This window comes from Pseudochaenichthys georgianus, chromosome 18 (genome assembly GCF_902827115.2).
Source record: "Pseudochaenichthys georgianus chromosome 18, fPseGeo1.2, whole genome shotgun sequence".
Classification (NCBI taxonomy): domain Eukaryota; kingdom Metazoa; phylum Chordata; class Actinopteri; order Perciformes; family Channichthyidae; genus Pseudochaenichthys; species Pseudochaenichthys georgianus.
In genome coordinates this window covers 1,026,501-1,049,172 of record NC_047520.1, presented here as the reverse complement: position 1 = coordinate 1,049,172, position 22,672 = coordinate 1,026,501, and the positions used below count along the sequence as shown (strand labels likewise).

The following is a 22,672-nucleotide window of genomic DNA, read 5'->3' as shown; positions in this document are numbered from 1 at the left end:
AGTGTGGACTTCCAGGTGAAAACATATCTTAAATCGTTTTTATGTAAAACTTGGAAACAAGGCTTTTCAGAAAGAAATCTGATAGTCATTTAAATATAAAGTGAAATTCACATTTGGACTTTACTTGTAGTGAAAGATCCAATAAAGGAAAAGTACAACTTTGCTGCCATCTTCTGTGCTTTACTTATAATTACACACATTCAATGTTTCCTCATATTATGTCCTTTGCATCAAACACAACCTACTGAAGAGAGAACAGCTTCACTTTTCTGTCATTCTAACTTCTGTGTTGACAAATATTCTATGAATATTAACAAAGAGTCATGTCATTGTGTGTTTGTCTCTATGCCGTTCAGAAAAAAAACGACATTATACTTTCACTTTAGTAGCTTAAGACTTCAGTAGTGTTTGACAGCTGCAATTATTGTTTACATATTTTTACAATATTCTAAATAAAAACTCTCTGTACACAATTACCAGTTTATTCAATTGTATTGATCTGTACACATGGGAAGATTGAACAATTAAACAAACATTTCATATATATGACAATATAACTATAACCAATTTACAGTTGAAACACAGACTGAGAGAGGCAAAACTCAAAATGCAGACCCACTTTTTAAAATAAAATGTTAGACGAAGACCACATACCTGTTGAGTGTAGCGCGTCACTTCTCTTTGTCTCCTGACTGTCGTAAAATCTGTCAATCATTAACAGGCTCATGCAGTGTATCATGTGAAACAAGTAACGCCTAATTCATTTCTTTATCATTTTTCTCAGTGTGCACATTTCTCTGTAACAGCAAGCGAAATGTTTTGCAAACACTGTGTAATATATTCAAGTACAGTTCAAATGTTTGCACCCTGATGTTATCAGAGTTTCACCTTGAATGTCTCTGTTAATCAAATCTGAACTTTGGACTCACTCAGGTTATACATTAATACATTCTAATACAATTGTGGCAACTGTTGAATAGGTCATCTTCATTAAGCAAGATTACAGGCCTGATCTTTTACTGCAGGGGGCGGGACTTTCAGTTATATAACATCTGTCAGACTTTATTTTAGTGTGTGTGTTTGATTGGCAGATAGATCTGGGAGTTAAATAGATTGAGGTGAAGAGAGATTAAAAATAAAGATGGCAGGGTTTTATATATATATTTAGAACACGCTATAAACCAGGATTTGGACAGGCGGATATTTAAGAGTCTCTGCAGGAGGACGAGCTGCAGCTGCTGAGGCTCTACACACCTGACTCACAGGACTCATCACACACACCTTTCTGCAGAACACTCTGCCCCTCCATGTGAGGTCGGCCCAGACCCTAGGGTTTTTTAAATCTACTCTTAAAACACACTTATTCTCCCTGGCCTTCTAGTCAGAGCGGAGCATGACTCCTGACTTTTCCCTGTGTTTTTTATATCTGTTCTAATATATTGTCTTTTATTGTGATTGTAGTAATGTGTTTTATTACATGTACTGTACAGCACTTTGGCTCGACCAAAAATCGCTTTTAAATGTGCTTTATAAATAAAACTTGATTTGATTTGATTTGAAACACACGCGCACACAGAGAGCACAACCACCAATTTTCATGGTGCACGACTACAGCTCCTGAGGGTGGAGATCAAGAGGAGGTTTCCTAAAGGACATTCAACATCCGAAACCTGGTTTTACTTTAAATATCAACCTCTATCTACAAGAACAATTTCCAGCCGCTTTAGGCTTTGAAAATATTCTTCCGTGTTTTTTTTCGAAGTTGTTGTCATCAAAGACAAGGAAATTTCAAAAAAAGGAAATGTGTTGTTGTACTGTAAAATCAATAATATAATGGATATCATAACACAATGAAATTAGTATTAGAAATATCAAAGTTGTGTTGAAAAATTCCCCTTGAACACCGTTGCAACCTAACCTAACCCAACCCAACCCAACCTAACCCAACCTAACCTGACCTAACCTAACCTCACCTAACCTAACATAACCCAACCTAACCCAACCCAACCTAACCCAACCTAACTCAACCTAACCCAACCTAACCCAACCGAAGCCAACCCAACCCAACCCAACCTAACCCAACCCATGTTAAGCCTTACAGCGTTCACCTTGAATTAAAAATGGATGCAGTGTATTTCCTCCCTCTGTCGACCAGATATCTCCACACTCTCAGAGCCATGTTGAACTCCTCACTTCTCAGAGTGCAGTCACATGACCCTGGTTCACCAGTTCACCTGTTTCCACTTCCCCTCATCAGTATACGTTTCCTACAGCCTCTGTCTTTCTTTAAGCTTTTTGTAATTAAACATTTGTAACAAGCTTGTTTGCATGTGGGTCATTTCCCTTAGCGGCCACCAACAGATAGTGCACTTTTAGCAGACTTTTCTTCAACATGGGGGCCACTGTTCTTGCTCTTGTAGCTTTAACCCCTTTTGACAGTTTTCGCTTCTTCTTTTTAACTTTCAGAATAAAAACCACACGAGGAACCCACAGACAGAAACAGGTAGACGGGCCCCTCAGCTCACGTGCAGCCAGCGAATGTTATTTAGGTTAAAATCCCCTTTTCTAACTGCCTTTTAATGTTATTGTTAATATTATGATTATGAATGAACACATATATTTAGTGGGTATCACGTGCATAATAGGGATTTAAAACAAAATCAAAACTGCCGAGGATGTTTCTCAGGGAAAACATCAAAAGTGCTTGCAATAATTGAGCCTTGTGGTACTCCATATTTTAACGACAGCATCATAACAATGTTTAATTCTGTGTCTTTAATTTTCTGTCATGTCATAATGCTTTTTGTTTGTCTGTTTAAACATTTTAAACATCAAGATGTAAAATGGTCATTCTCACATGTGAGTTTTGGCCTCAGCCTCTAATATTAACCCCACCACGGCACTGACACGTATTTCCTTCCATGACACGCGTCTGAGCTACAAGGCACAAGCCACACAGGAAGAGACCACCCCTCTTCTTCTTTTATATTTCAGTGTGAGGTTCACTCAGTCAGCAGCCAGACGCCATGGAGGCCACAGTGCTCTGCATCACACTGTGTGAGTACTGAGTCGTCCTCATCTGCTGTTTTTCACATCAAAGATGATACTAGATTATATTAGCTAAAGGAACACATGGAGGTAGATTTGTGTCAATATTGCTTGATTTTATACGTTTTTTACACATCTTTCATGAATAGTTTGTTATTTTAAAAATAATGTTTAGGTTCTATTTGTACATTTACATACGGGTTATTGATCTGTCCAACCACATAATATTGAGACAAATCTACCTCCATATTAATAAATACAAATTATTACAATTTTAAGATTTGTAAATGTTTTCATTCATGATAAGACGTGTAAACAATAAACTCAAGGTAATATAATCTAATACATACACATATTTACAAGTATCTGTGTGATGTTTGTCTCTGTTGTCTCTGCAGGGATGACGGTATTTCTGCAGCTCTGTGAACAGAAAGTTGGTAAGAAGCTTGTTTACCAAAAAGAAAGCAAAAAAAAGATGCAACAATGCAAAAATAAAGGTCATAACTTTATTTAAAATGGTATATATTAATATCAACAACAAATGTATTTATCTGTTTCAGATACAGATGTTTGGATCAAACCATCCAGACTTCAAGTCTTTGAATATGAGCCTGTCTCTTTAAGATGTGTGGGCTTCGATGGTTTGACTGATGTGAACATTTCACGGTGGAACAAAGCAGGAAAGGAAACTTGTGATGGCTCAGAATGGGGTTCATTGAATGAGACTAATTGCACCATTACATCTCCTTATAAAGAGGACAGTGGAGATTACTGGTGTGAGGCTGGAGGGAAGAAAAGCACCTATGTGAATGTCATTGTCACCGGTATGTTGACAATAACTCAGCAACAATCTCTTTCTGTGTGTATTTATGAAATATTAGACAACAATAACAATTCCGTGTATGTGGAAAACAACTTAGCAATAAACGTGATTCTATACAATGTTTGTTCGAAGAACAAAAAAAGTGCATGATGCCAAGGTTATACTATATAATACACATATACTTTTTAAGCACAACCATTTTTTCTATCTTAATATTGTAAATAAAGAACAGAATTCATGAAGAAAGTGCAATGAAAGCAAACAGCGTGCACAAAGCTGAGCGTAGTCAATAAGCATAGCCTACTAAAATTCCAAATCAATATTTTTTTCTAAAATCTAAACCAAATTGTGGTTTTCTTCTGTCTCTGATGTCATTTTAATAATGTTCTACAAATATTGTATAAATGACACACTCAACCTTCAATGCTGCAATGATATCAGGAACAGTTTCATATTATGAACCTCTATGCAGACGATATGTTCAGTTTATTTTGATATTTTCAATTATTCTGGGCATGTAACAACCCTTGAAGTATCTTCCCAATGCCTTCATCTAGATTTAAAACGTTTCTATGAATGTTTGATCCCGATGTTGTTCAGCTGGCTCTGTGATCCTGGAGAGTCCTGTGCTTCCTGTGATGGAGGGAGAATCTATGACTCTGAGCTGCAGAAACAAGACGGCCACTTCCTCCATCCTCTCAGCTCACTTCTATAAAGATGGCCGCCTCATCAGGAGCAGCTCTACAGGAAACATCACCATCCACAGGGTTTCTAAATCTGATGAAGGACTCTACAAGTGCAGCATCTCTGACGGTGGAGAATCACCAGAGAGCTGGCTGACTGTCAGAGGTGAGACATAACCTGTGAACTGATATTTAACTTAATTACATGTTTTAATAAAGTCATTCATTCAAAAACGTAACTTAAAATAAATGTTCTCTACAAGTAATAGGACAAAAGTAGTGGCATCAAAACATTTTAAAGTACCAAAATTACAGCATATTATATATTATTTAACAGTTTTATACGTATTGATTTATAATGTGTTTATCACTTTGATGATGCATGTTAAAATGATGTTAAGAAATACATGTGATTACCGTTTCAGCTAAAGACTCTTCCTCCACTCTCTCCCCGTGGATCTTTGTCTCTGTTTCATTGATGGTTCTGCTGCTGTCCGTGGGAATACATCGATTTTGCAAAAGTTATCGGCATAGAGGTACAGATACAATTCACCAACAATCTGTTACTAAAGGTGACGGAGAGCTGCAGGAATGAGTCTTAAAAACCTGAAATGAGTCAGCATTTTAGCACTTCGTGTTCCCTTCTATTCAAGTTTTTTTGAATGAATAAATTGAATATTTGGTTGTAAGCCTGATATAAGGTCTGTGGTTAACACAAGCTGAAGAAATTGTAATGTTTTGTTCTACCACATCAAATACTTCAGTAAACACCCCACTGGTGAAAAAGGATGTTGCTAACAAGTGTCTAAATGAGACGTCTCAACGTCATCATGCCCAACATTAGCCACCTTTAGCTTAGCAGTGCTGACGTGAAGTCATGTGACCGTGCTGTAGTTCCTTTATAGCCCAACATTAGCCACCTTTAGCTTAGCAGTGCTGATGTGAAGTCATGTAACCGTGCTGTAGTTCCTTTATAGCCCAACATTAGCCACCTTTAGCTTAGCAGTGCTTATGTGAAGTCATGTAACCGTGCTGTAGTTCCTTTATAGCCCAACATTAGCCATCTTTAGCTTAGCGGTGCTGATGTGAAGTCATGTGACCGTGCTGTAGTTCCTTTATAGCCCAACATTAGCTGCCTTTAGCTTAGCGGTGGTGACATGAAGTCATGTGACCATGCTGTAGTTCCTTTATAGCCCAACATTAGCCACCTTTAGCTTAGCAGTGCTGATGTGAAGTCATTTGACCATAATGTAGTTCCTTTATAGCCCAACATTAGCCACCTTTAGCTTAGCGGTGGTGACATGAAGTCATGTGCCCGTGCTGTAGTTCCTTTATAGCCCAACATTAGCCACCTTTAGCTTAGTGGTGGTGACATGAAGTCATGTGACCGTGCTGTAGTTCCTTTATAGCCCAAAATTAGCCACCTTTAGCTTAGCGGTGCTGACGTGAAGTCATGTGACCGTGCTGTAGTTCCTTTATTAGCTGCCTTTAGCTTATAATAATAAGCATAAGAATAATGGGAAAATAGATTGCTTGACATTCATGATTTTAGGTGTTGATAATAGGCCAAGGAAACACTCAGCGTCCCTATAGATTTTATTTGTATTTTATCTATGTATTTTCTACCTCTTTAATAGATCCCTTTATGTTTGATGAGGCATGGAAGCAAAGAGTTTCCATACTTGTTATGCCATGTCTGAATCTTTTTCTGTTTCTGGTTTGATTTTAATGTTGTTTTTCCTTTACTATGCTGCAGTGTTTTTCTGCCTGTCCACAAAAACACCTGGATCGGCTGAGCATCACACAGGTGAGAACACAAACCATGTTGCATCCTTCATAGCAATCTAAAGTAATATAATTAGCTTACCTTAATATACTAGGACCTTTAACTAGAAGTGTGCACAATAACTAGAGTTTAGTTATTTTGTGGTAATAATAATAATAATAATACATTTCATTTCGAAGCGCTTTTCCAGGTGCTCAAAGACGCTTTACAGTGGTGATAAAACATGATAAAATAGAATTTAAAAATGTATAAGAACATGATAAAATAACATTTAAAAGTTATTAAAACAGCAACACAGCAAAATTCACAGATTAAAAGCCAGTCTGAAGAGGTGTGTCTTGGTCAGTGTTTTGAAAGTGGGGGGGTCAGTGCAGTCTCTGATGTGTTGGGGGAGGGAGTTCCAGAGGGTGGGGGCAGCGATGGAGAAGGCTCTGTCGCCCCAGGTTCGGAGCTTGGTTCGTGTGGGGATAGAGAGGAGGTTCGCTTCTGATGAGCGAAGGCTGCGGGAGGGGGTGTAGTGGTGGATCAGGTCGGAGAGGTAGGGGGGGGCCTGGTTATTGAGAGCTTTGTGTGTTAACAGAAGGATTTTGAAGTGTATTCGTTGACGGACAGGGAGCCAGTGCAGGTTTTGAAGGACGGGGGTGATGTGGTCTCTGGAGCGGGTGTGGGTGAGGAGGCGGGCAGCGCAGTTCTGGATGTATTGTAGTTTATTTAGGATTTTGGATGATGAACCATACAGGATGCTGTTGCAGTAGTCCAGTCTTGAAGTGACAAATGCGTGGATGAGGGTTTCAGCAGCCGGGAAGGTGAGTGAGGGACGGAGGCGGGCAATGTTTTTCAGATGGAAGAAGGCGGTCCTGGTGATGTGGTTTGTGTGTACACTGTAATTTAACACTCTGAGATAAGGAACATATGTTCACTGGCTCTCAGTGTTAAAATTGACACTGAAGTGTTAATTAAACACTTAAAGAGTCCATTTTAACACTGAGCCAGTGAAAATATGGTCCTTATCTCAGAGTGTTAAATTAACAATCCGGATTTGATTGTGTATTAAAATACAAAAACAAGGATGTTACATATCTAATTAAAATAATAACAACATTCTGTTATTGTTAAAGAAAATCAAATCATTATTCGACTAAATGGCTTAAAGGTCTCCTATTATACTGTTTTTCATCAATGTTGGGGAAATATTTTCCAAGGCCCATAACTGTGACCCAGTTTATCAGTTCAAACTGTCCTGACTGAGCACACGCACCTGTAACCTTGGCTGCTGTGCTCTCAGTGTTTTGTCTCCCTGTTCCTGCCTGTTGGCGTCAGCTGATAGAGGTGTTATGATTCTATCTTGTTATGCAGCATGTTGATTATTCTCTCTGAACTAGCTAAATACACGGGTCTGGGGTAGAGTTCTTCTGAATTGACGTGGCAACTCTAAGTTGAAGTCAGAACCTCTGACTCTTGGACTTGTTTTGTGAATTCTCCGGCCAAAGCTCCAAATAAACCATCAGTGTTTGCCATCAAAGCTCCAGCTCTCCCCATGTCTCGTTTTGAGTCGGTGACTCCTCCTGCATTGCTACACAGAAGTTTCCCCCACAATCAGTATATCACAGGCCTCAGATATATACAGAGCCTGTCTCTGATTGGCTGAAACACCAAACAGATGCAGCATTACCCACAATCCCTTCTGTTTCAGCCCTGTTTCCAAAGTGCTGATTCTCTGTCTGTTACTTTAGATGAAAACAAGGAGCCCCTCCCCACGCCCCTCTGAGAGACATTTGGTTACAAAGAACTCAATGGAGCTCTAGAGGAGATTCAGGTGATAAGGGGGGGGGTACCTTGGCTGCTGATTGGCTAATGGTTACACAAGACAACACATCGTTATGACATCATCAAGTGGCCGAAATCTGATCAGCTCATTTTCAGACAGGTTTTTATAGAAATGGATCAAAAAGAGAGAGAATCTTTTCTCCTGAAACTTTCAGAGTCTCTTTCCACAGAGGGGACACATGTTGATGTAGAAGAGACATGAAGAAGAGGGGACACATGGTGATGTAGAAGAGACGTGAAGAAGAGGGGACACATGGTGATGTAGAAGAGACATGAAGAAGAGGGGATACATGTTGATGTAGAGAGACATGAAGAAGAGGGGACACATGTTGATGTAGAAGAGACATGAAGAAGAGGGGACACATGTTGATGTAGAAGAGACATGAAGAAGAGGGGACACATGTTGATGTAGAAGAGACATGAAGAAGAGGGGACACATGTTGATGAGAGACATGAAGAAGAGGGGACACATGTTGATGTAGAAGAGACATGAAGAAGAGGGGACACATGTTGATGTAGAAGAGACATGAAGAAGAGGGGACACATGTTGATGTAGAAGAGACATGAAGAAGAGGGGACACATGTTGATGAAGAAGAGACACGATGAAGAGGGGACACATGTTGATGTAGAAGAGACATGAAGAAGAGGGGACACATGTTGATGAGAGACATGAAGAAGAGGGGACACATGTTGATGTAGAAGAGACATGGAGAAGAGGGGACACATGTTGATGTAGAAGAGACATGAAGAAGAGGGGACACATGGTGATGTAGAAGAGACATGAGGAAGAGGGGACACATGTTGATGAAGAAGAGACATGAAGAAGAGGGGACACATGTTGATGTAGAAGAGACATGAAGAAGAGGGGACACATGTTGATGTAGAAGAGACATGAAGAAGAGGGGACACATGTTGATGTAGAAGAGACGTGAAGAAGAGGGGACACATGGTGATGTAGAAGAGACATGAAGAAGAGGGGACACATGTTGATGTAGAAGAGACATGAAGAAGAGGGGACACATGTTGATGAGAGACATGAAGAAGAGGGGACACATGTTGATGTAGAGAGACATGAAGAAGAGGGGACACATGTTGATGTAGAAGAGACATGAAGAAGAGGGGACACATGTTGATGTAGAAGAGACATGAAGAAGAGCGGACACATGTTGATGAAGAAGAGACACGATGAAGAGGGGACACATGTTGATGTAGAAGAGATATGAAGAAGAGGGGACACATGTTGATGAGAGACATGAAGAAGAGGGGACACATGTTGATGTAGAAGAGACATGAAGAAGAGGGGACACATGTTGATGTAGAAGAGACATGAAGAAGAGGGGACACATGTTGATGTAGAAGAGACATGAAGAAGAGGGGACACATGTTGATGTAGAAGAGACATGAAGAAGAGCGGACACATGTTGATGTAGAAGAGACATGGAGAAGAGGGGACACGTGTTGATGTAGAAGAGACATGAAGAAGAGCGGACACATGTTAATGTAGAGGAGACATGAAGAAGAGGGGACACATGTTGATGAGAGACATGAAGAAGAGGGGACACATGTTGATGTAGAAGAGACACGGAGAAGAGGGGACACATGTTGATGTAGAAGAGACATGAAGAAGACGGGACACATGTTGATGTAGAAGAGACATGAAGAAGACGGGACACATGTTGATGTAGAAGAGACATGAAGAAGAGGGGACACATGTTGATGTAGAAGAGACGTGAAGAAGAGGGGACACATGTTGATGTAGAAGAGACATGGAGAAGAGGGGACACATGTTGATGTAGAAGAGACGTGAAGAAGAGGGGACACATGTTGATGTAGAAGAGACATGAAGAAGAGGGGACACATGTTGATGTAGAAGAGACATGAAGAAGAGGGGACACATGTTGATGTAGAAAAGACATGAAGAAGAGGATTTTGCATAATAGGTGACCTTTAACATTTTTAACAATCTGAAAAATATGACTTTTCCCACAAATTCAGTTTTTTTTGGGTATTTTGACTTTTTTAGTCAAAATACCCAAAAAAAACTGAATTTGTGGGAAAAGTCATATTCATATTCTGACTTACTGTATATCGCTCTTAAGGTTTTTCATTTGTCTCTTTGAATGCCTTGTGTCAAAAGGTGCTCTATAAATAAATAAATACACTTGGCTTGAACATTCTGACTTTTCTCTCAGAATCATTCAGATGTATTGCAAAAACTATTCAAATTTGGCCCCAATTCCTTACATTTACAAGAGTGTATGTAGTCATTCTTAACTGTACATGACTCAAAATACAAAGACATATTTGTAAGGTGCTAACAAAATAAAGATTATTATTTTCACTGCTTTAATGGGTCAAAATAACTTCTACTGTTCAGATATCTGTAGCTATTCTAAATGGAAAGCTACAGATCTCTGATAAGGATGTTGGTAGTGTGAATTATTTGTGTGTGAATCAAATACGAGCCGTGAGCTCGCGGAGTCTCATTTATAACCAACGCAGAGTGAACTGGTTCAAATGAAGGTTCAGGGACAGAATGTCAGTGAGCAAGAGTTGAAGAAAGCACAGTATAAATATATATCGTGACTAATAATTAAAGTCCCCTTTACCTGCTTCAGTTTGTGGGTTTCGGCTGTGGTCCGTCTCGATGCTGAGGCTCGGATTATCAGCAGCGTCTGCAGTGTCTAAAATAAAACGCAGTGTGTGAAACGCTGAGAGAGCTACAATAATTCACACGTCTCAACTGTCACTTTCAACACCTGACAACGATCTTAAAGTGCCACTCAAAGTAAACCTTTGTCTCTCAAAGTGAGCACTATTTATGCTCTTTTAAGCTGGGTTCATAATAAAGAAACAGGGTATCTATAATAGTATGTAAGTAGGGAGCCGTGTGGCGCAGCGGATAGAGCCTTGGTGGTGGTATCAGGGGTTCACAGGTTCAAACCCCCACTGCAGTCAGCATGTCGTTGTGTCCCTGGGCAAGACACTTAACCCCAAATTGCTCTGTGGATTGCCCACAGTATTGAGTATGTAAGTCTCTTTGGATAAAAGCGTCTAACAAGTAACATGTACAGATGTACATCATAAAAAAGTAAAACCTCGGTGATGTCTTGGTTTTGTGGCATCGAGAGCGTACGTGACGTCGCTCTGATCCTCTTCACAGGCTGGAAACCCATGAAAACTACATTCAGTCACATGTTGGTCCGAACTATCTGGCGATCAGCTTTAACATGTATGACCCACCGTATTGATTATCCTCGGCGGGGCTTGGTGAATCTGCTGTTGGTGTCTTCGAGGAAACTTATGTATGGAAAAACAAAAATATGGAAACACAGGAGAAGAAAAATGCATTTAAAGATTATAAAAAAGTTTGGAATATTAACAATTACTATTTATTATTCATGCATGTTCGTACAACATTGTCAAACAGACGGAAAACAGAACTGTATATATTTCTTGATTTGTATACATACTATTCCACATAATTGGATTATTGTATGATTCAATAAACATTTATTTTTCTAATTTAATTTGAGTATATGTGTATTAAAATACATAAAAAATAAGAAAAAGTACTTACATTCATTCTCAAAGGTTATTTGTGAAAAAATTGTTTATTATGATATTACATAATATTTATAATTAATTAATGGTTTTGTTAATTTGTCATTATAAGTACAATCTCTGTATAGATGTTTTGCTTTCAAGAAATTCTCACTTTAATGCTCCTTAACATCAAAAGTGAGAACACTCCTTGCATTTAGAAGTAATTAAGCTATTATAAAGGTAGTAGCATGTATATAAATACACAATGTGTTCAGGTAGTTACTTTTTCGTACCTCTGTGTTTAATATGATGGACTCCCAGCAGCAGCAGCGCCAATACCAAAATGAAAATAATGATAGCGGTCCACAGCAGGACGGAGGCATGGAGGAAAGAACGCATGTCTTCATTAAGTAGGTCACCACTTCCTGTAATACACAAAACACAATGTTTCATTTACATAATCTTATTTAAAAATGATAGACCTTTAACATTTCCTCACAACTTAGTTTCAGTGGTGAGTAAATACTCAAGTACTGAACAAAAATACACTTTAAGCTACTTTATACTCCTACTACAATTTAGATGGAAATATTGTAATTTTTGCTGCATTTGTTTGAAAACTGAAGTTAATTGACACGTTATAAATGTATAAAACATAACACCGCTAAAGGTTAAATGACTCCTCAGTAAAAAAGTAGTTAAAATAGCTATCAGTTGTTGTTTTTCAATAATATATTTATTATAGAAAAACTGACACCTAACAAGTATCTTTACTTAAATATGTACTAGATTCTGCTGTTTATACTTATGTATGTAAAATAAAAAATACAGGACTTTTACTTGTACAGAGTTTACAGAGCGGTATGAGATAAGAAAAATATCTGTGTACCTTTTCCACCTTTGACTAATTCTTTATAGAATATGGAAACAAATTTCTATCGTAAAACTTTGAAAGATGTGCGGCGAATGTGCGCAACCGCACTTTAGCAAAGCATTCATATTATTTCAGATTCATTCAAATCATTTATGTGTATACATTTCAATTTGTTATTCTTATGAAAAAGATGCTTGCATGAACTCTTACCTGTCCTATCCTGTGTTGCACTCTTGTTGCTGCTCTCAGACCTCACTGTCCCTATGGGGATTATTCAATACATGTCCATTTTATTAAACCGGCTCTTAAATTTGACTTTGAGCTGTGTGAGGTTATCCCACATAGCAGAACATTTCATGAGGTTGTAATATTGTCCGGTATCATGTAAAATAAATAGCATCTTTTGGACTTTTTGTATCTTACTTAAGAAACGCTTGATTTGATCAAAAGTTAGTTAAAACAAAAAAACGTTATTTAACTTAATGGTAGTCGAACGTAAAACCAGAATATCAGACGAATTCATGTTAAGAAACCTGTCAGCGTATTACCTCATTTTCTCCACACTTTTTCCCGGATTCACCTGTCACTCTGCTGGCTGTCTGTGTGACTGACGGAAGAGACGGTGTGGTCGCCGATCAGCCAAGTAGATTTGAAGAAAAGAAAGAAAGGGGAAACCCGCGAAAAATTTGAAAAGTGCAAGTCATCGTCGTGTCATCTTATTTATGTTCCCTACAGCTAGAAAGAGTGTTTTATTGATTTTTCAAATGATTAAGAACCTTAAACATATAGAAAGAAAGGTTTTAACATGTATTTTTGTGTAGACATATGATATAGGCATGCTGCATACATTGTTAAATTATGCGTGGGGCATGACGTCAGAGCATTTTCCTATGTGCCGGTGCTTAGCCCCGGACAGCCCCGGCCCAATTTAACCCCTGGCTGTAAGTACGTGTGCCGCGAAAAGTGTGGTGTGTGAAGAGGAGGAGAGAGAGCTGCAGTGACGCATCCTAAAACCAGGAAGTAAGCTGCGCATGGCTTCCCTCCACAAAAAAGAAACGAGATTTCTCCATAGGATTTTAGAAAATAGCTCAAAATAAGATCTGTGGGAAACGTAGCTGTTAGATAAATGTACGTTTTGTTCAGCCGGATAATATCCACATGTCTACCCTACTTTTATCCTTTTCGAATCAAAAATCTATTGATTAGATTAGATTTATGATAGACTTTTGAAACTACAAGAAGATAAGGAGGACTTTTACAAAAAAGTAATAGAGATTTTTGTCCAGAAGGATAGGCAAATGGACTTCATCTCCAAGTCAAGGTAAGACAGCAATTTTATTGAAAATGGGATCTTACTAAGAGAGAACAATTCAATATTTAAATGATAAAATTACTTTTTTTTGGGTATCCTTCTGTTGAACTGTCTGTTTAAAAGTAATTGAAGCATCAGACAAAAAAAGCTTTTGAAAATAATATTATATTTTGATTTAATATATTTGTAAACCTGAAGAGTCAGTGCCAGTGCCTCACCAGCCATGAACCTCTCTGCAGAAGCTTATATATAGACATCTGAGTTTTTTGTGCCCCACCACTTTTGTACATATAGAAACGCCACTGAATATGACAATCATACAAAACATATCATGCTGTTGTCATTTTTCTAATATGAAACCTCAATTCTCAGTCTAACATTTATTTCACTGAATTGTAACTTCAACTGCCGAATTCAGTTGTGACATTATAATCTTCCGACAGAATTCAGAGGAATCTCCTCATAAATCGCCGGTGCTAAAAACACATTCAAGCCCAGAGTCTGAGAACATTTAGACTCTAGGGATTTCCTCGTAAATGGTCAGTGGGATCTAACAGTTTCAAACTTTCATTCTACAATTCACTCAAGGCTTTAGTCTAATTCCGACAGAATCTAGAGGAATCTCCTCACAAATCGCCGGTGCTACATGTAACCGGTCTGGTTTGACGCCACATGTGATCTCTGCGTTGTGTTGCGTGATCGAATGCAAACAACTTCCTTCTTGCCAACCAGGATTTATTATCTGTGCAAACAGAATATAATGACAGCAGGAAATGGCTTCATCAGCTTTCTACCTCAATACCTTCTCCTCATTCACCCCTCCTATATTTCGCAAAAATCCAGACCATGGTGTACCTCTGAATAAACCATTCTGACCTCCAAGACAACTGACACCAAACTTGAGCAGGGTTAACTGAAAAACTCTTAGCTTTACCATCGGCTGTAAAAGCCACCTACTATATAGGTTCAGAGAAAACATAAGGGAGATCAAGCCGTAGTCCCTCCTATATCAATATGATGCCTTGTACACCATACAACTCCCTGCTACACTCAAACATGTAACATATTACACAAAACACATATATTAGTGACATTGTCCCTTAAAAGGCATATTCACCAAATCAGAGGTACAAAAAAAACAAAACTATAAGCTTGTCACTTTAAAACAGTGTCAGTAGTGTTAACTGAAATCAGCCCCTGCAACTAAACTGTTGAAGTTAGTGTCTCTGCTGGACCGGTTCTGGTCATTTGGGAAGCACTGGATTGGACCATCTGCAGAACAGTCCACTTCTGGAATGATCCACCTCAGACGATCGTTCACTCATAATCTCTTGACTCCGGGTTTACTCTGTTCCAATTATTACCCCCGTACTTGTCCTGCCTCTTGAATCCTCCTCCTCCAAAGAGTCCAGGGGATCAGTCGTATACGACCTTCCCAGCTAGCGCGGAACGTTCTCACAACTTTGGATAACATTACCTACAGGTTCTAATAAGGTTTTAACCTCTTAAGCCCCACGGACCCGAGCTCGGGTCCGAAAATGCTATATATGTAGCAACAGTGCTATATCTAAAAGTTTTTCGGAAAAGAAGTCTCACAAGAAGCCTCTAAATGAGCCCATGGCAAAAACGGGCAATTGCTATTTCTGCTCATAACTCACAAAACGATAATTTATAATTCATACTTTCTGCACAAACAACTCATTTTCTGAAAGCTGAGATTCCACAGATTCCATGGGTATACACCACATCACTACAGGCACAACATTAACCGAGCTAGCAGCCAGAACATAGCAAGTAAACAATATCAGTTTTCAAATCCATGACAATAATTAGGTCTTACCTTGGCTGTTGTGTGATCAAAAGTTGTGTTCAAAGGAATAAAAACGCTGCTCAAGGTTAATCCAATGTCTCTTGTCACTTTAAAATGATTACTGATAATCAATCCTTTCATTCACGGCAGAAGAGTAGGTCCAACGATTAACAGTCCGTGGCTTCAGCTGCGGGAGATGCAGTTTACGCATAGCTCCCCCTCCGCAGGCGTAACGTATTTACGTATTTTGAAACTGCCACTCGATTCGATTGGCTCTAACGATTAAAAAAATGTGTCAATCACCCAAATCGACCTATGGGTTCCAGAGATAGGATCTTGCGTAAGTATAAGTAAAGGCAGTATAGCTGGTTTAGGCACACCCTATGCATTCTTTTTACGCAGTATAGAATAGCATGTCCCAGCATGTCACAGCATGTCCCAGCATGTCCCGCAGCGACAGGAGAGCAGAGAACGGCAGATCGATCAGCGAAACAGCAGGATTTGTGTTCTTTGTCTTCATTGTAACACTGGCAGCCAGAAAGAAGACTTTTTTTGTCCGTCGAGGAGGCATTGGACATCGTATTTCAGGACTCTCCGTCGGAAGATAGTGATCTCGTCACGCATACAGGGGACAGTAATGACTCTGATTATGAACCGCTGTCACTGGAAAGGTATGTAATCTCTCTGTTTGTATCTATTACTTATTTATTTGGTGTAAGAGAATTCATCTGTTTTTATCTTTTTGTTATTTATTTGGTGTAAGAGTATTCATCTGTTTTTATCTTTTTGTTATTTATTTGGTGTAAGAGTGTATTCATCTATAGTAATTTCACACACGTGACAATAACACAACGGCATCCATCTTGTGATATAATGTTCTTTCACACACTCAACAACAAACACAGAAGATGGATGCCGTTTCTTGTTGTTGAAATAAACAAGACATATACATGTTGAATTTAACACGGTATTACATTTCATTTAGCCGACGCTTTTATCCAAAGCGACTTACAATTATTACGTATTATATATATATATATACAAATGCATACATAATATGTATATACACAATATACATATATAAATATATGACAGACGGAATATTATTAAATATTGAAAAGATTATATGAACCCCGTCTCACATAATTTACACGGTATACATTTTGAGTGATATCATGTTATTTCACACACTCAAAATTGATGTTCTGCTGTTGTTGTAGAGAAATTATTTCTGATTTGAGTTACATTTTTGAAAGTACAAGCCAGAGAATGAATCTATTTGTTTTTTCCATATTTGTTTTCACAGTGAGGAAGGCGATGAGGATATGGCATCTGGATGCCCGAGTATTATGGGGAAGATGCCACCAAGGTCAGGAGGTACTGCAGGAGGTGCTCTGATGCTGGCAACAGAAGGGTGAAGACACCCGTGTACTGCATGAAGTGTCAGGTCCCTCTGTGCTTCACTACCAAAAAGAACTGTTACAGGGCATGGCATGACTTACGTAATACTGTAACATTCATGGTTTGTATAAAGTTTTTTTTTTACCCAAAAAATGCTTCTTGTATAGTGTGTTGCTAATTTTTTTTAAATAAATCTGCTCCAGTTGGAGTCAAATATTTCCTAGGTTTCCTAATTTGTATTGTGCAAGTAACATGCATCTCATGCAAAGAGGGAACTTCCCACACACACACCGCACAGACACACACACACTTAATTATGATTTTTTTTTTTACAATAATTTTTTTTTTTTTTAATGGAATGAATACCTATAGTGATGATTAAATGTTATACAATGATTTTTACAGTCTGGTACCTGAAAAAGGTTAAATGGCACTGATGGAACCAAATGTGCCCAAATGTGCCCAAAGCTTAGTCCGCTTGGACCTTTTTTTGCTAAACCTCTCTAAAAAGGTCAATTATCACTTGTTTTGCCTCAATCTTGATACAGGGTACTTATTATATGTTATACTTTGGATTCCTAAAGCTTTTAGGCTACTAACCCATCATTCAAGGGTGGTTTTCACTATAAGTAATGGGTTTTATTTGGGCGGAGACAACAATTTACACTTTTTGACTATGTTCCATCTGGATTTACTGTGACACTGAACCATATTTATTGATTCTGACACTTCTACATCCAACTCACAGATGTGACCTTGCTTTGATAAAACAAATTATTCATATAACCCTTTTAGAAGTTAAGTTATAGTCCTTTGTTTTGGGCATGTCATTTTCGAGCCTGAAACCTGAAAAACAGGCTTGGGGCTTAAGAGGTTAAACTAAGAGAAAGACACCAGCCAATGGTCGATATTGTTGACTTTATTTTAGAATAGCAGATCTCTGCGACCAGCTACAGTGTGTCGGCTTTGTCAGTGAACGTGTGTCTCTGCTCCGATCGTGAGCTTTACACCGCAGCACCTCCCGCGGGACTCTGCTGCGGTTCCTCCGTGCAGAGCGCCCGTTTCCTAAACAATGCTATGCAGGGGCGGTTCTAGGGGGGGGGGAAACAGGGGCCAGTGCCCCCGTAACACTGACCAGGTACCCCCCTATGGCTCCCCTCCAAAAAAAGGTTACAATATTACGATTTATTGTAATTAAATCAAATCAGAGACCCGGATGTACAGTGGAGATTAAACTGTTCATTACCTTATAAAAGCAAATACTGTTTATGTTTTTTAATGAAATTGTCACTTAAATTTACCAAAACAAATACCAATTATTGTATTTTATGTTTATTTTACAAAATTACTTTATACTGTCTTTGTCAATTTAACCCGCTTTTATTGTACCCCTCTCATGAAATAACTGGCCCCAGCCTGATGCTATGTATGTGAGTGCATAAAGCTGAGATATGCATATATTTATTTCCTTTCTCTTTGAAAGTTTCAGAGTTTAAAGTAAGACATGATGCAGAAATGAGTGAAGCAAAAAGGAGGAAACTTCTTTAAAAGGTATGCAAGACATCACTGCTACTTAGCGTGTCAAAGCCATTTGTATCTTTTATTTATTCACCATAAGTTCCTTTGTTAATTATCCTACATTTATTTTAAGGACTTTAAGGAGAATGCCAGTGTGCCGATGCACATGTCCCTTCTAAAGCTTAAGAATGCAGTGAACCATTGCTGTGAGCAGTGCAGAGTGTCAGAGGGGTTTCTCAGAAATGAATGCAGTTGTAACATCAATGCGCTCACAACTGAAAACTCAAAATGTCTCTGCTCTAATGTTCATTCAAATGGTTGGACCTCCTGTTACCTCTTGGGACCACACAAAATATGTGAGGAAGTGGGTAGCTACCAGAAGGTCTGCAGACCATTTAGCCTGTAGACAAAGATGCACGACTACACAGGCTTCCCCCTATCAGCCCATCGGGGATTTGATGAAGTAGCTGGTCGTACATACAGTAATGTTGTTGAACTGCTTATATTGATGTGGACTTTCATTCCTCAATCAATTCAGATAATATGTTTCTGTACTCACATAGTTGTTTTTTAATGTTCTTGAGTAAGTGTGCAGATAAATGTTGACTTAAAATGGAAATTTGGAGATCTGTCATTTGTGAAAAATGTTTGTGTATATATTAATAATTTCAAATGTAAATTCATTCCAGTTAAATAATACTAATAATAATACTAATAAAAAGACGATCTATTTGACATACTTTCTATGTTTACTTTCTCGATTGGTGGCATGAAATAGTGCATCTAATACAGGAGCAGTTGCTTTAGGATTGGGCATCATAAATATATGAAAAAAACACAGCCCCCCCACATATCAAATCCCAACTTAACCCCTGCTTACAGCCAATCAGCTCTGAATGATGTGAGATGCCGTATGGTGGGGATGGCAGCACTTTGCCCCTATGGTCATTATTTTTTGCCACACACATTAAATAGGAAAATACTCTGAGCATGCGCAGTGTAGTTTTTGCAGTCACCGTTCACTTAGACAGTCAGAGGGAGGGGCAGGATCAGGATCAGGTTTTGTCCCACATGGCTCTAAACAGCTCAATAGGCACACACTGTAGACACTAATTAGAAGAACACATACTAAAACAGCAATGTACAGACGAATCAGATGATTAAACATGATCTTAAAATATATTTTATATATTTTTTTATTTATTTTTTGCATTTTGTTGTAATCATTATTTTAATACTTTCTGCTGACACTAGGTGGGGCTGTGCCCCACCTGCCCCTAATGACCAGTCGCCACTGGTCATATTGTAACGAGAGAAGGTAAAAACCCTGTACAAGTGTGGACTTTTTTTTCAAATAAACTGATCCCACCCTTTGGATTGGGAAAACTGCGCTCTCCTCTCCTGCTTTAAGGTAAGATTGCACCCTGCCACACTCACACTTAGGTAGGGCCACACCTCATTACTGATACCAAAATCCTTCGGGATCGCTTAAACAGATTTAGCGGGTCGTCTGAATTGAAACAGCAGTTAATTGAACCTGGTTCGTCAGGAGTTAACCTGTTAAGCCCTGAGCCTGTTTTTCTAGTCTCAGGCTCGAAAATGACATTCCCAGAACCCCTTTGAAAAGGGGTAAATGAACAATCTTTTTTCTCAAAGCAATGATAAACCTGTGAGTTCAACACACTCTCACTCCCTAAGCGTCCAATAACGACGTTTGGTCAGTGTCCGTGGCGTCCAATTGTGACGCTCCTAGGCTCCTTCAGCGTCATAAAGGGACGCAAATAGCTTTCAACTGATTGCAATGTATTCCCATCTGCGTCGGGATGTGACGCTCATGGAAGCACGGCATTCGTTTATGTCGGCTGCCCTTAAAGGTAATGTGAGCGTCCATTCCCAGGAGTAAAGGATGGCAGAAGACACTACACTACCCAGAATCCCCAGCTATCGTTTGGACTACACCATGTGCTCTGTTTGACAAACCCCGATAGTCCTCAAGCTCTGTGATTGGAGAGTGTGCTCCGAGGGTTAAGCCGATTCTCGAACAGCACTTGAAATGGGATGGAACCACGGCAGACTGTCCAAAACTGGATTTGAACGGGTCCACCGCGTCCCCCCTCCCCCACCCCGTCCCCAGAACTACACATGCTGGCTATTCTGTTTCGCAACATGTTCTCTATGGCACGTCTCTACTGGGAGTTGTAGTTTTAAAAGACGTTTTCGTATTTCCCATGATAAGAAGTTGCCAGTATTAAACTGTGTACATCCCTGGAGGTTTAGGGGAAAGGAAACACTCACATTTAAAACATATAATTAATAAATGGGTGAAAATTGCTTGTGCCCATTATGGGCAGTATTAATATATATACCCACATGCCAGCTAAGGTCAGAAGAGCTTTATTTAACAGCTGGTCTTATGTGTGTGACCCCTGTGATAACATTACATTACATTAATTGATAAGCCTGAAACATGCACTTGTCAAGGTTCAGAGGCACATTTTGCAAATATGGCAGTAGCCATCGATCAGCTTAAGATAAGATATACTTTATTGATCCCAAGTTGGAACATTTGCGTTACAACAGCATGTGTAACAGTTAAATATGCAGTTGTGTTTATTTGAAAATCATTTAGTATAATCACACAAATTCTGTGTTTTATATTCAACAATTCTGTGTTCTTTATTTATTGATTGTTCAATACCTGACAAGGCCGGAGATGAAATATCTACATACATCTTATAAGAGTATAATACATTATGTATAATATCAGTTAAAATAAGTGCTTCAACATAGTTAACATTGCTGGAGGTATGCACACATATTGATAGATGTCTTGTAATGCACTATTGAGGAACCTGCAACCCAAGTTTTTCATTCAGTGCAGAACTACACCACAGTTGTGTAGGCCTATATGATATGTCAATAAACCTTAGAAAATCATGAAATCTTGAAAGGGATGTGCAAAATAGTCATTACATGCAGTCTTTAATTAACAATTAGTAGAGAATAACGAGTAATGAATATACTTTATAGGGATCGTATTAATATCTAATAATAAAAATAATTAAATTCAATAACATGCTTTAACCACCAGGTGTCCCTTTATATCAGCTGTGCACCTTTATGGTGTAAATACAGCCTATCTACCAATTGGATCAAATATAAAAGTGAGCCGAATTAGTGTTGATATTGCAAGGAGACGTATTGTGTGAAAAGAAATGTAAGATGTTGTTTAATGGCTGATATATTTATGATCCACGTCACGTTTTCAGTTCCTCATGTTTGTCTTCTCATCAGGGCTCTATAAATACAGAACTACGGCAGATATGTAATATGTAATGCAGCCGAACCGTGTATTACAATGCCGTTATGTGATGACTTTCAAAGAGAAAAGCAAGCACACTCGGAATAAAGTATTATTATTATTTTTTTTAAATGTTTTCGGTCTGTTAATGACGATGTGCTGTGAGACTGGAATTGCACAGGGGGGAAATAACGTAGGCTATCTTTAGATGCGGATTTTGTTAAACTAATATGTTTAGGCTGTGGACCAACACTATACATTGACGGGAAAGGGGGTAGCAATAAAGATAACACTGCAGGAGCAAATTAATTGTGGGTATAAAGGTAGGAACCTATGTGTGTTGGTGAGGGGTTCCGCCGGAAGGCCATACAGTTTTTGACCACACACACGGAGAACACACACGGAGAGCACACACGGAGAACACACACACAAACACGGGATTACAAGCAAAGCAAAGGTATTGTGTAAACGGTAATATCGTGTGGTGAATATGAAAAGAAGCAAGTAAATGGAAACCAGTAAAATGGAAATAAATGGACTGTTTCAAACTGGAAACTTTGTTTCTGACCTTTATTCGGCAGCAAACTTGTGTGCGTCAATTACACCCACCAAGCGGATCCTCAGAGGCTTAAAGCGTTGGCTTAGCCTCTACAAATAGTCAAAATCTTGCCTTTTTTGGAGTAACACAAGAGGACATTTTTTCGTTGCGTTTATGGAACGCTGAGAATAGGCTTGTTTGAGA

At 38.8% G+C, this 22,672-nt stretch overlaps 1 protein-coding gene across 1 annotated transcript; it reads left to right on the top strand.

Moving 5' to 3' along the window:
* Nucleotides 1-3,026: 3,026 nt before the first annotated feature.
* Nucleotides 3,027-17,128, top strand: LOC117463993 (Fc receptor-like protein 5). Its single transcript, XM_034106523.2, has 6 exons — nucleotides 3,027-3,057; nucleotides 3,447-3,485; nucleotides 3,609-3,872; nucleotides 4,472-4,720; nucleotides 4,980-5,046; nucleotides 17,017-17,128. The coding sequence occupies exons 1-6, from the start codon at nucleotides 3,027-3,029 to the stop codon at nucleotides 17,126-17,128; spliced, it is 762 nt and encodes a 253-aa protein (XP_033962414.2).
* Nucleotides 17,129-22,672: the final 5,544 nt, after the last annotated feature.

What these genes read in the sequence shown, in the direction of transcription:
- LOC117463993 (XM_034106523.2), top strand. Translation starts at nt 3,027, where the DNA reads ATGGAGGCCACAGTGCTCTGCATCACACTGT. An exon ending in GAGCTGGCTGACTGTCAGAG is followed by an intron (nt 4,721 to 4,979) that starts GTGAGACATAAC and finishes TTACCGTTTCAG; the next exon opens with CTAAAGACTCTTCCTCCACT. An exon ending in TCATTGATGGTTCTGCTGCT is followed by an intron (nt 5,047 to 17,016) that starts GTCCGTGGGAAT and finishes TTGTTTTCACAG; the next exon opens with TGAGGAAGGCGATGAGGATA.